We start from the raw sequence: 13,108 nt of genomic DNA on the forward strand, positions 1-13,108 counted from the left end.
AGAGGAATACAATATTAAAAAATTCTTTTCAGAGTTCACTTAAGAATTTATTTCGTGCTTACACATTTTAATTCATTAAATATATTATAAAAAATAAACTAATATTAAACGGCGAGAGCAAAATTTACCGAGTCTCGGAGACTTTTCCTGAGACTAATTTAAACGTTTCATACATGCGTCGAAAAAACAAATCGTGTAAAAAAATATTTTTTTCTTTTTAACTCGCGTTAAATAAAACTCGTGTAAAAAGAGAATCAAGGATAATTTTTCTTTTTTATCAAACAATGTTTGTGCAATTTTCTATCACAATTAATTTGATAATTCATTTTTTATTGTTAGCTTACGTTTTCACTTTTGTCGGCAGTTCTTAGAACTGCCTATGTTTTTTTTTTTTTTTTAATTTTCACAAGCATGTCATTGGTACAATAACTTGTATTTCATAGTTCTTAAGCATTTTTTATATTTTTTTTCCAATATTATTTTACATGCGCATTTAATTACTTTTGCAATAAATAAATACGACATATGGCCGCAGGAAATAAATGGTTAGGTTTGTTTGTGATTATCAAATTGCTCACGAAAAATTATGGATAATTTCCGAAACTATGCGCTTAGATATTTTAGCACAACGCGCGCCTCGAACAGCATCATTTCAACTGTTTTTGTTGACTTTGTGAACGCTTTTATCGCTTAAATTAAAGAAAATGCATATTCATATGCCAAATTACATATGCACCTAGAAATACTTATTTCGTCCCTGCATATGTATGTAAAAACGGGTATGTGGGTATGAATGTGCGCCAACGTTGCTGTGACGTTGCTGGAGACAACAAACGGCATCAATTTGTGGTTTGTGGTCATTGATTCATTCATAGAAAACATTTTGTGTCAATATGTTTATGTTAGTGGGGGTGTGTATCATGCATATATATATACATACACACGTAGACATAATGTATTTGTTACAAAACAATTCAATGTTTATTTACATTTTAAAAAGTCTCTTATTGTACATACAAACATACATACATACAAACACATGTACATACACAAATATGTACGATTGTTGTAAGTACCCACCCGGCTAGCAAAATTGCTAAACATTTGTCAGCTATCCGTCAGACTTGTCGCCAAATAAATGCGAAATCTTCAAGATTCCTGGCCGATATTGATCAGCGGAAAACATGGAGCGTATAACAGGAAATTGGACAGACGTGTTGGTTGGTTGGTTAATGTGGTGATTCATCCAGCATCCAACTAGCGCTTTCGCACCATTTGGTTGCCACGTCCGCACTACCGACATGTTTAACGGTTATTTTCAGCGTGACTATATCCAGTATGTGCGGTTTAAGAATCTTTTTAAGTTGTTCACGTCTAAGCTAGACAGTTGTTCGAGACTCTCCAACAGTGGTTTGCCAAGGGTTGGCATTCTTCCATAAGGCAGGGTATTCACAGAGAACATTTCCATGGAAATGCGTTTCCTTTTTCTCTGATTGTTAACAACTGTGGCAGTGTATGTTGTGAGGATGCCCATTTTGCGTGCCAGTTATCACCGCCGTGAGTCTCCAGGCATCCTTCGTTTCATATTTGTCAGTATTGACGTTTGTTCGTGGTTGTAGGTGGGCCTAACTTTCTGTACGTGTTGGGGGAAATTCTGAATTATTTGTCGACATGTCTGACTGATATGTGCCAGATTTCATCGCAACTGTCTAATGAAGATCTGATTTCATTCACTTTAGTTTTAGTTCATATTCAATTTAAGGAAAAAATCAGTTTTATTGCAAAATTAATATAATTAATTTTATATAATTATCAAATATGTACACAAAATATTTTTTTTATTGTAATTTAATATTATTTTATTACTCTTTTACGCTTTAATTCCATATGTTACTTGTTCGCGCCTAATTTGTAATCTTTATAATTAGACCTTCACATATTTATAATTAGAACCTAAACATAAAAAGCCAGTGTTGTAAGAGCAAATGGATCGGGCATACGTTGCGTAAGCGCTAGACTCGAACTCTTAAAGAAGTCGAGACGCGGGAGACCAACCAGTATGGTCAGACGACAAATTGAAACGGAAGCGAAAAAATCCGGCCATTCATGGAGCCTAATTAAATTCTTCTTCTTGAATAAACCAAACTTTAATTTGTTTTTTGAGGCCCTATGTTCCACCCACCGGCCGCCGTAGCCGAATGGGTTGGTGCGTGACTACCATTCGGAATTCACAGAGAGAACGCCGGTTCAAATCTCGGTGAAAGCAAAATTAATAAAAACATTTTTCTAATAGCGGTCGCCCCTCGGCAGGCAATGGCAAACCTCCGAGTGTATTTCTGACATGAAAAAGCTCCTCATAAAAATATCTGCCGTTCGGAGTCGGCTTGAAACTGTATGTCCCTCCATTTGTGGAACAACTTCAACACGCACACCATAAATAGGAGGAGAAGCTCGGCCAAGCACCTAACAGAAGTGTACGCGCCAATTATTATTATTTTTTTTTTTAAACGTTTACCGAAACATTTGAATTGATAAAAAAAGTTTATGGCGATGATTGTCTATCTCGTGCCAGAGTTCATGAGTGGTTAACACGTTTCAGAGCTGGTTGTGCGGACATAAATGACAGTGAAAAATCATTAATCAGCGAAAGCTCCATCGGAACTGTTCGTAAATTTATCAAAAATGAACCGAAATCATGGTTGAAATTCATGGAATCGGAGTTGAATATATCCAAAACATCGATTTAACGCATTTTAACTGATCATTTGGGCTTCGGAAAGGTCTGTGCACGTTTCATCCCGCACAAGTTAACTGATGACCAAAAATTGCTCAGAATTCAACATTCAGAAGGCCTAATTAAAGAGGAGAAAAAAGACAAGAACTTCCTTTACAACATTGTAACTGGTGATGAAACGTGGTGTTTGCAACATGAACCTGAAACTAAGCGTTAAAGTGCCGAATGGAAGGCCCCAGACGAGCCACCACCCAAACACTCGCGTATGGAGAAGTCAAAATTCAAGTCGATGCTCATTTGTTTTTACGATTCCAAGGGAATTGTCCCCAAGGAGTTCGTGCTCACGGGCCAAACCGCCGCTGCAATTTTCTATCTTAGCATTTTGAAGCGTTTGTTGCATCGCATTCGTCGAATTCGCCCTGAATATCACGAAGGAGGGTGCTGGCGCTTATTGCATGATAATGCACCATCTCATCGATCCACTCTTGTGACTGATTTTTTGACTAGAAATCGCATTTGAACCATCAATCACTCACCGTATTCGCCTGATATGGCTCCCTGTGACTTCTACGTATTCGGAAGATTGCATTTGGCCATAAAAGGAAAACGTTTGGCGTCCGTAGAGGCCATCCAAAAGTCTTGTACCTGGAGGGTATTCCGGTCAATGACTTGAAAAACTCTTTCGAAAAGTTTTAGGTCGCGCAAAACAGTGTATCGAAGGCAGAGGGGACTATTTTGAATAAATAAACTCGAAATTATCAGAACAAAGCTTCTGTCTTTTCTATTTTAGCCCAGTGTTGTTTATCTTGGACTTCAGTGACAATTTTGCTAACTGGGTATATCGTGTAAATATTACTCATACGCAGTGTTTTCCTAATATTTATTTGTTTTCATTAAGGCTTAGACATGGGTAATTGACACAATTCATGACGTTTGTATTACTTTTATCAAAAAATCGCTTGCCTACAAACAAATTGTATATGTACACAAGACTAAAAGCAAAACTAAGCGGTTTTTCCCATCCAAGCAAAATAATGACTTAGTATATTAGAATGCCACAGACATTTGTGTAGGCGCACTTCGGCCTCGGTCTCGAAAAAAGTTAAAATAAAAGTATTTCGTTAGAAGTTATAATTTTGTATTTTGGATTTTAACTTTTATTTACATAATAAAATTCAGTCTTTGCGTTTTCTATAATATATAAAATAATATTTTTTTTAATAGAGACCTTAATTAAACTACATAAATTTTTAATAGATATTAATTTAAGCGCATTTAAAGAACTAAATGACTAAAAATGCATATCAAAGTGAACAATTTGTGATTTTTAATAACACAAACAAATTGGCGAGGAATTAAAGCTGATAACTATAATATTTTAACAAATTTTAATCGACTGCTGCTCAAAGCCGGTTTTACGATGTCACTCACTGAATCAAATTGAAGACTGTTGCGTCAAAGTTTTTTCGATTAACGGTCGCCCCTAGGCAGGCAATAGGTCGGTTTATGTAAAAATTATCCAGTAACTTGGCAGTAACATAATTTCCGAGAATTCTCTCTCCAAGAGAAAATTATCAAAAAAAGTATATGACATACGCACTTACTTCTCATCGTCTTTTACGCTATTTCCATCGCAGCTCAAAGTGCAATCAGGTTAAGGGGTAACACCACTGTAGAAATTTCAAAAAATTGATTTTTTTTTTATAAGCTTAAAAAATTCTTTGAACCTTTTAAAATGCAGAACAAAAAGTTTTATACGGTACCGAAGTCTATTTCATAAATATTTTAAGCTTTTAACCAAGCGTTAGTGACTGCTACCTAACGACTTCTCCAAATTTCCAAACTTTAAACGCGTTTTTCTCAAAACACGTTTTCTGAAATTGGCATGCAGCATAACTCAAACAATTTTAAATATTTTTAATCAGGTTTTTCACTACGTCTGTATAATAACCTTCTTAAGAGAAGAGCGTAGGGGATTTTCGATAGATTAATTTAAACGATTGTTATAATTATTTAAGTGCAGTTTTTTTAGTCCAAAATAGAGTTTTTTCCTTCAAATGCTTGCTAATTCCACAAAAATAAATATTTTTTAAATCCCCTACGTGTTTCTCTAGCTATTCTTATCTAAATTAAGAAAAAAAATGTTTCTTTGTTCCAGATTAAAATTTGCACCCTCTGTGCTGCGTGCCGCGGAGCTCCTTCAAGAGAAACCACATTACAAAAATGTCTCCAATGCCGCCATTTTGTAAAATTTTTCGATCAAACTTTGTAGTTTTGTATTTTAGTATATAAGTAATAACTTCCCAAATCAGAGTGATTGTTTCCCCTTTCCTTCTATACAAAAAAATTCTTTAAAAATCGTGTTTATTTTACGCGTGTACATTTTAAAGCAATTTTTTAAATAAAATTGATATTTCGCTTAGATTTCTGGACTGTATACCGATAAAGCTTTACCAATAAGAGAATGCATTCAATTCAGCAATACCTCTATCGTTGATAATATAAATTCGTTTCTATATCAAATGGTCTAACCCCTATTTTTCTCAAAGCTCATATTTTTTCTAAGAGTACTAAATACTAACTTCATTAAACTTTTTACCAATTTTTGGTATTCTACCATAAATGCGTCCAGTGATATGCAGTATGAAAAATCCCATTTTTATAGGAGGTGTCACGCCCCATTTCTAGCTATCACCAGTTTTCATGCAGGTGTAAGGTATTAACCTTATATAATCTCTTACCAAATTTCAGTTATCTAGTCCAAATACTTCCGGAGATATGGACATTGAAAAATTGCATTTATATGGGAGGTGCCAAGCCCCCTTTTTCGTTTTTCTCAGTTTTCTTGGAGGTGTTAGGGATTAACCTCATATAACCGCTTCCCAAATTTCATTGGTCTAGCCTAAATACTACCAGAGATATGGACTATAAAAAATTCCAGTTGTATGGGAGGTGCCAAGCCCCCTTTTTCGTTTTTCTCAGTTTTCTTGGAGGTGTTAGGGATTAACCTCATATAACCGCTTCCCAAATTTCAGTAGTCTAACGTAAATACTTCCAGAAATACGGACTGTTAAAAATTCCATTTGTATGGGAGGTGCCACGCCCCCTATATATATCAAAATATTTTTTAGCCCATGACCATCCCGGTAAGGTATCCAGTTCGTGTTTCAAATTTGGTTCCGATCGGTTTATGCGTTTAGGACGCAAGTCGATCTATGGATACATACATAATTTGAATTTTATATATGTACATATATAGATGTATTGAGGTACTTCAATACTTCTTTCATATTAAATAGAAACATTCTTGGAAAGTATGAAAATAACTTGGAAAAAGCAGATAGAAAGAGAATGGGAGAATAAGCTGATACAACAAATAGTAAGCGACTTAAACATTAGCACGCTTAACCCTTTTTATGAGAGATAATAAACCAAAACACACCTCAATGTTAGGACGTTAATGATTTTTATGGATTGGTCAAGCCAGTCACCGGACTCAAAACCTTTGGGGGGGATTAAAAGAAGCGAATTGGTAAAGAAACATGAAAAAATAAGAAAGAATAATGGCTAAAAATCAAAGAATTATAGTATTCCACTCCCACTGAAACCTGGTGTAGGATTATCAATTCTATGCCAAATTGAATACAAAAAGTCATCGACAATCATGGTAGAGACAGTGATTATCGATTAAACTTCGATAATGTAAACAATATTTTTAATATATAAAATCAGTAGCTCTTTCTGTATCATAGCTACGATATTCTATTTCGTAACTATTTTAATGACCACATAAATATTATTTTTTTTGTTCCTATTGTCTTACAAGTTTATTTATCAACGTAATTTCCATCGAGAACAATGCAATCAATCCAGCGCCGCTGTAAGATCTCAGTACCACTTTTGTAGAACGATTTATCTTTTGCCTCGAAATAGGTCTCAGTTTCAGCGATAACCTCTTCGTTCGAGCGAAATTTCTTAACGGCGAGCCGTTTTTTGAGGTCTGCGAACAACCAGTAGTCGCTGGGAGCCAAATCTGGCGAATACGGCCAGAAGACAAATCACGCAAATTAACTTTTGCTTGTACAATACTTTTTCACATCAACAAGTAGTGTAAAATTAAAACACGAAATTGGTTTGGATCCATTGTTTTAAAAATAACAAAAGTAGTGTCACAATAACCCACGAACTAATGAATAGAATACCTTAAAATTTTAACAGCTGTCCGTTTAAGGTTAGTACTAACGGAAAAAGAAGTGAATGCAATTTGTTAGTCCCGGGACTTTTCAGCCCATGTGTTATAATGCCTTTTGTACAAAGGCGCCAATGTAGCAAAATGCCTTAATATATATACTATAGGTAAGGACAAAATATTACATCACGAGTACTTGTTTCTAAACATTGAAAGAAGAGTTGTTAACTATTACTGGAGAATTTAATGAGGGCAATACTGCTGTTTCCGTGGCGCCGCAATCTGACGACGGTTCCTTATAGAACTCGACAAAAGAAAACGAAAAGAATAAGTAAAATTTTTTGATATTTCGCTTAGTTTTCGAGTAATTTAATGTTAAAGTTCACTAATTTAGCGCAAAGTTGGTGTTGCCGTACACCTGAAATAAAAACGAAGTTCGTATGCAGAGATGTTCAGTAGAAAATTCATTGTAAAACTGCAGTATTTTTTGCTCTAATTTTAAGTTGAGAAATAATTTTGAAAATAAAAACATACAACTCATTCAAACTTAAAAACAATGATATTAAGCGTATCTCAAAAAATAATAAAGTAATTAAAATTAAATTAATTAACACAGTATTTTTGCGTAGAACTTCTTTTCGCGTGGGCGGCCTTCGGCCGCGCTTCAAAAAAATAACCCTCATCAGTCCAACTCCGGCTACGCAATCCACAGTATTTTTGCGTAGAACACCTTTTCGCGTGGGCGGCCTTCGGCCGCGCTTCAAAAAAATAACCCTCATCAGTCCAACTCCGGCTACGCAATCCACAGTATTTTTGCGTAGAACACCTTTTCGCGTGGGCGGCCTTCGGCCGCGCTTCAAAAAAATAACCCTCATCAGTCCAACTCCGGCTACGCAATCCACAGTATTTTTGCGTAGAACACCTTTTTGCGTGGGCGGCCTTCGGCCGCGCTTCAAAAAAATAACCCTCATCAGTCCAACTCCGGCTATGCAATCCACAGTATTTTTGCGTAGAACACCTTTTCGCGTGGGCGGCCTTCGGCCTTAATTTTTGTTCATATTTTGGTTCATATTTTTGTTTCATTCGCAGGCATCCGGCAACACCATACTGTCGTCATTCCAATCTTCTTCTTACTCGCGTTTAAAATTGGAAAGTCACTGCATGGACAAATGCATTTGCATTTTATTTTAATAGAAATAATTCGAATATAAGGATAAAAATAACTAAAAACACGCGTGTGAGTGTATATTTTGTGAATTTGATTGAAATGTTAAAAAATATATAGTGTAATAGGCAAATTATAGTGAAATTGCAAAGGGCATTTTGAGACCTTTTTTATTAAATATCTCGAAAACTAAGCGAAATATCAAAAAATTTTACTTTATCATTTCGTTTTCTTTTGTCGAGTTCTATAAGAATCCGTCGTCAGATTGCGGCGCCACGGAAACTGCAGAATCCCCTTTAATGAGGAAGAATTTTTAAACTAAAAACGTTTTCTTATATGAAGACTATCATTTACTTAATTTTATCTACGTTTCTATGGTTACTATTAAATTAAATACATACATATGTATTTTATCCTTTTTTGATTCTATTGTAATTTCAAATAATTATTTATATGTGAAAAATCGCATTTATTTCTGTTTATAACTTTGTTTAAATATTCTACAAGTACAATCCGCTTATTAAGTACATTTTTTACAACCCTGATACATAGCATAGAAGCTCATTAAATTACGTTCTTAGCAAAGAGCGTATATTCATGACTTTCATACTCAAAATGAGATTCAGCTGTTTATTTTCCTTTACGTTTGTTGACTGTTATTTTAGCTTTTGCTTTTTTGACAGTATAATTAATATAATTCACGTTCTCTGAGTACCTTCAGATAAGGCATACTAAACGTTCTCTGGTAACATGGAAGTATTGTTGAGTAATTTAGCGGCAGTATCGAAGTATTCCTTTAAATATAACAAAATCAATACAATATGGGTAACAAATGTACGCAATTACTGCTTGGCGGCAGTTCATGGTAATTCGGACGTTGCGAAATCCTCTGCCATTCCGACAACTTCAACAGCGCGTGAAAGCAATGCACAGAAAGTACAACATAAACAACGTACCCAGAATTCCTTGCATGTAGCGGTAATCGGTGTTCCAAATGTAGGCAAGAGTACCTTCATTAATAATTTGATAAGCCACCGGGTGAGTGCTGAAGTATCAGAATGCCATTTGGTTTTTATAATAGCTGTTTGTTGCTTTTAGGTTTGTCCTACTTCCTCGAAGGTGCACACAACACGAAAGGCAAGTAAGGCCATTTACACAACCGGCCAAACACAATTGGTATTCTACGATACACCGGGTTTAGTGACACCGCATGAGGTCAAGCGTCATCATCTCGAGCAAAGTTTCAAATCTGCCTACAGACACGCAATTCAACACGCAGATATTATCGCTTGTATGCACGATGTCTCGAATTCGTGGACGCGTAACGCTTTACATCCCACTGTGTTGGAAACATTGAAAGAGTATAAGCATTTGCCAAGTTTTTTAATTTTGAACAAGATCGATGCACTGAAATCAAAACGAGTATTACTTGAATTGATACGTGTCTTAACGAACGATACTCTTGGAAGCACACAATCTTATTGGAATCGTAAACTAAAAGTACAGTCCAAGAAAACTCAAGACAAAAATACGAGTCGGCCAGCAGTTAAAGAAGAAAAGAAAGAAAATGATGTGAGTTGGACTAATTTTCAGGAGGTATTTCTCGTTTCCTCCATCACCGGTAGCGGACTTAATACAATACAAGTAAGTCTTCGAGGTTCGAGTTTATAGATCACATATTATGTAATACCATTGTTACCATTATTTTTAGGATTATCTAATAAAACTTGCTATAGACCGTGAATGGGAGTACTCGAAAGGAACGTTTACTGATATGGAACCAGAGATGTTGATAGTAGAAAGTGTGCGCGCTAGATTATTGGATTATTTGCCACAAGAAATACCTTATAATTTGCAGAGTGCAATCGAATATTACTCCGAAGAAAATGGTAACCCATATAACCAGTCCCAATAATGACATTCAAACATAGTCATTCTTGCTCTTTTGCTCATTAGGTACCATATACGCATCAGTAGAAGTAACTTGCCCCTCACCTCGTATTGAACGTTTGATCTGTGGTGAATCCAACGGTAAATTGAAGCAAATTACCGAACGGGTAACATCCGATTTAGTTGAAACTTTTGGGAAGCCAATCTCTTTAACCATTACAACAAAAATCAAGAAAATCTCTTAAACAGCTGTTTACGCAATATTGTTTCCAATTTACTTAAAATAAGTCAAATATAATATTTAAGCGAGTCGTTTTTATTTATTCGCTAAACTAAGGGCCAACTAAAGCTATAGTAATTTTAAATCGGCGACCAATTTGTTAACATTGTTTTCGATGTCTGGACCAATGCCAAGAACTGTAACTGTTCCAGCCTCTAACTGCGTACGTCCAGCATCTCTAACCAGTGCTGCCACCAACCCCGCATCTTTTGCACGGCTTTTCAAATGCATGATCTCCTCTAACGTGTCCACGCGTAATACAATTTTCGGTTGACCCAAAATTGACCAACTTTCTGTCAATTTTTGTTTTTCTCGGCTTATTTGGGACTGCTGGTAACATAGAACAGCTGCATGTGCACACTGGGCTGCAGTTTTCCCTTTAGACATCTTCAGATCACCCCGTACCACTAACACCAGCTTAGTACGTGGCGCTGCAACTGCGCTGATAATTTGTTTGAGCATAATTTACTAACTTAAAACTTACTTAATAACACAGTATAAAAGGTTTTCTTTTTGTTTATGTTACTTTGTGTGGGCGTATTTTTGCATTTGTTGCTCGGTATACTTCTGCATGCACTGCTTAAAATCTTTTACCACCTCTTGACAGCGGCGCCAATCCCCTGTTTCCGCTATGCACTCTTGTACTTTATAATGCAATTGAATGCAACCAGTTTTCTTAAGCATCTGCTCGACAGGATCTTCGGTTTCTTGTATGGCTGCGTTAACAACAGACGACATTCTTTTTTGGGGTTGGTTTCAGTTATTAAGATGCAGTTATAGCTATCATATGAAATGATGTAACTAAGTTTTTGTTTCGGAAGATACGTCTTGAATTGTATAGATTTAATAATTTAATAAAAGTTCTTGTGATCAGCTGATTTAATTGTGTTTTTTTAGTGACATGTGTTAAACAGCTGTTGCTTAACAGTAGTGCCTTAAATATGGGGAACTATCAATTCTTTGCTAAAAATAGAAAATTGCAAAAATCGTGTTCATACATAAAAAGTTTTATTACTTAAATTTTACGAATTCTCGTTTGGTCTTGTCCCTCGTGTGCACTCACAACAACTCCGTTGCTTGCAATGGTTTTACTTTTTAGTAAAGTATTTTAGAAAAAAGGGTGTTAATCGAGCATGAACAACTCGGTGCCCCTCTCCTTTCTTTGTCTTTCCCTCTTCCACAAGTTACAAGTTGAAGCAACGAGGCGTATCTAATAATGATTTGAATGTATTTCGCGTAATGCTAAAAATTATTTGATATGTATTTAGCTTAGTTTTTCAATCAAATGTTTGTGCATAAATGAATTTACCGTGAGTATTCTTCACGCAATGAAATGAAAGATGCGTTGGCAATTATATAAGCGAATGTTTCATCGAATACGATACCGTAACGGTATTTTTTGCGCTTAGTATATTTGCTGTGATCACATTCATTGAAATGCGTTCATTTATTTATTTCTCTTGAAGGGTTCACATGGATGTTTTGCATTTTAGTAGGAGAGAAATATACTTAGAACAGTTTTGTGTTTTATATTGTAACTGGTAAGTAAATAAAAAATAAAGTATCTGGAGTATTCCTGCAGCATTTTACACTATTTGAAACGATTCAATAATGTCGGAAGGGAAAATTGCATCCCAGCTCTTTGAGAAGCAATCATAGAGTTGCAAAATACTGAATTATCCTGCAGTGATATTTCAACACAGTTAAACCTTTCAAAAACGATGGTTTTTAATGCTTTGATATATTTCTGGGAACTGCAGAAAATGTTCCCTGAAAAAATAAAGCATAAAAAACTGCTCCTCATTTATAGGATGATTGTTATATCGTCAAAATAAGAAACCAGGAAGAGTGCTGCTGTTAACTTGGAAAAGCCAATAAAGAAAAGTTGCGCTCCGATCGACAGAAGCTGGACTTACCATCAACTGGCACGGAAGAATCCATTGGTAACAGCAAAGACAACGCCGAATCGAGTTTGCTGGAGAGGACATGTCCTGGACTCAAAATCAGTGGCGTTATATTTTATTCAGCCATGAAACGAAAATAAAGTAGGAAGTTCTTGTGGAATGGTGTCGGGCCAATTCATCGTATTGAAAGTAATATGGATGCGGTCCAGTACGCAAAACGTAATACTACATACTTTATACGGAAGAGAATTTACCGGTGATTTGGAAATTTCAACAAGATCCGAATCACACTTATCGTGTGTTTTTATGTTTTTCTTAGATAGAAAGACTGATAAAAATTGAAAACATTATAAATTTGCAAAATAAAACCTAATACGCAAAACCCTTAAGAGATTTTATTCAGAAAGAGCTCGCATGGAACGAACTGGGTATCGGTCTTAAGTAATTTTCAACGGCTGTAATTTGTTTACTTTATGATGTATATTTACCCCTTAGCTAGTATTTTTAATATCATCAGGAGTGTATGGAACGCCATCTGATATTGCCTAGACATCTAGGCTGGGTGGCACAAAATATTTCATTATATATTGAGTTGGCAACTAAGTAATTGCGAATTTTTTTTAGAAAACCAAAGACAATTTTTTCATGGAACTAAATAACTCTATTGCCCATTTTGATCAATGAACTTTTGCCATCTTTCAGGCAACAACTGAATCAGGTACGATTTGACATCATCATCATTATTGAAATTTTTACCATTCAAGGGGTTTTGTAAAGATCGAAACAAAAAGTAATCAGATGGTGCAAGGTCAGGACTATACGGTGGATGTTGCAAAACATCCCAACCAAACTCCAATAATTTTTGCCGAGTGGCCAATACAATACCTTTTCGATTTGTCAATTCGGGCCGTTTTTCTTCAACTGCATTGTTTAATTTCGTTAGTTG

The 13,108-nt window shown here is 35.5% G+C and overlaps 3 protein-coding genes across 3 annotated transcripts; 1 reads left to right on the top strand and 2 right to left on the bottom strand.

The window, feature by feature from the left end:
- The first annotated feature begins 8,728 nt into the window (after window positions 1–8,728).
- Window positions 8,729–10,274, top strand: LOC129244475 (GTPase Era, mitochondrial). Its single transcript, XM_054882118.1, has 4 exons — window positions 8,729–9,126; window positions 9,187–9,732; window positions 9,800–9,977; window positions 10,045–10,274. Exons 1-4 carry the CDS (start codon window positions 8,839–8,841, stop codon window positions 10,221–10,223), a joined length of 1,191 nt encoding a protein of 396 aa, XP_054738093.1. The 5' UTR covers window positions 8,729–8,838; the 3' UTR covers window positions 10,224–10,274.
- On the bottom strand, window positions 10,272–10,720 carry LOC129244476 (peptidyl-tRNA hydrolase 2, mitochondrial). Its single transcript, XM_054882119.1, has one exon. The coding sequence runs from the start codon at window positions 10,718–10,720 to the stop codon at window positions 10,328–10,330; it is 393 nt and encodes a 130-aa protein (XP_054738094.1). The 3' UTR covers window positions 10,272–10,327.
- Window positions 10,721–10,780: 60 nt separating this feature from the next.
- LOC129244477 (cytochrome c oxidase assembly factor 4 homolog, mitochondrial) lies at window positions 10,781–11,153 on the bottom strand. Its single transcript, XM_054882120.1, has one exon. It carries the CDS (start codon window positions 10,994–10,996, stop codon window positions 10,781–10,783), a length of 216 nt encoding a protein of 71 aa, XP_054738095.1. The 5' UTR covers window positions 10,997–11,153.
- Between the last annotated feature and the right edge of the window lie 1,955 nt (window positions 11,154–13,108).

This window comes from Anastrepha obliqua, chromosome 4 (assembly GCF_027943255.1).
Source record: "Anastrepha obliqua isolate idAnaObli1 chromosome 4, idAnaObli1_1.0, whole genome shotgun sequence".
NCBI classification, from domain to species: domain Eukaryota; kingdom Metazoa; phylum Arthropoda; class Insecta; order Diptera; family Tephritidae; genus Anastrepha; species Anastrepha obliqua.

What these genes read in the sequence shown, in the direction of transcription:
- LOC129244475 (XM_054882118.1), top strand. Translation starts at nt 8,839, where the DNA reads ATGGAAGTATTGTTGAGTAATTTAGCGGCAGTATCGAAGTATTCCTTT. An exon ending in ATAATTTGATAAGCCACCGG is followed by an intron (nt 9,127 to 9,186) that starts GTGAGTGCTGAA and finishes TGTTGCTTTTAG; the next exon opens with GTTTGTCCTACTTCCTCGAA. An exon ending in ATATTACTCCGAAGAAAATG is followed by an intron (nt 9,978 to 10,044) that starts GTAACCCATATA and finishes TTTGCTCATTAG; the next exon opens with GTACCATATACGCATCAGTA.
- LOC129244476 (XM_054882119.1), bottom strand. Translation starts at nt 10,720, where the DNA reads ATGCTCAAACAAATTATCAGCGCAGTTGCAGCGCCACGTACTAAGCTG.
- LOC129244477 (XM_054882120.1), bottom strand. Translation starts at nt 10,996, where the DNA reads ATGTCGTCTGTTGTTAACGCAGCCATACAAGAAACCGAAGATCCTGTC.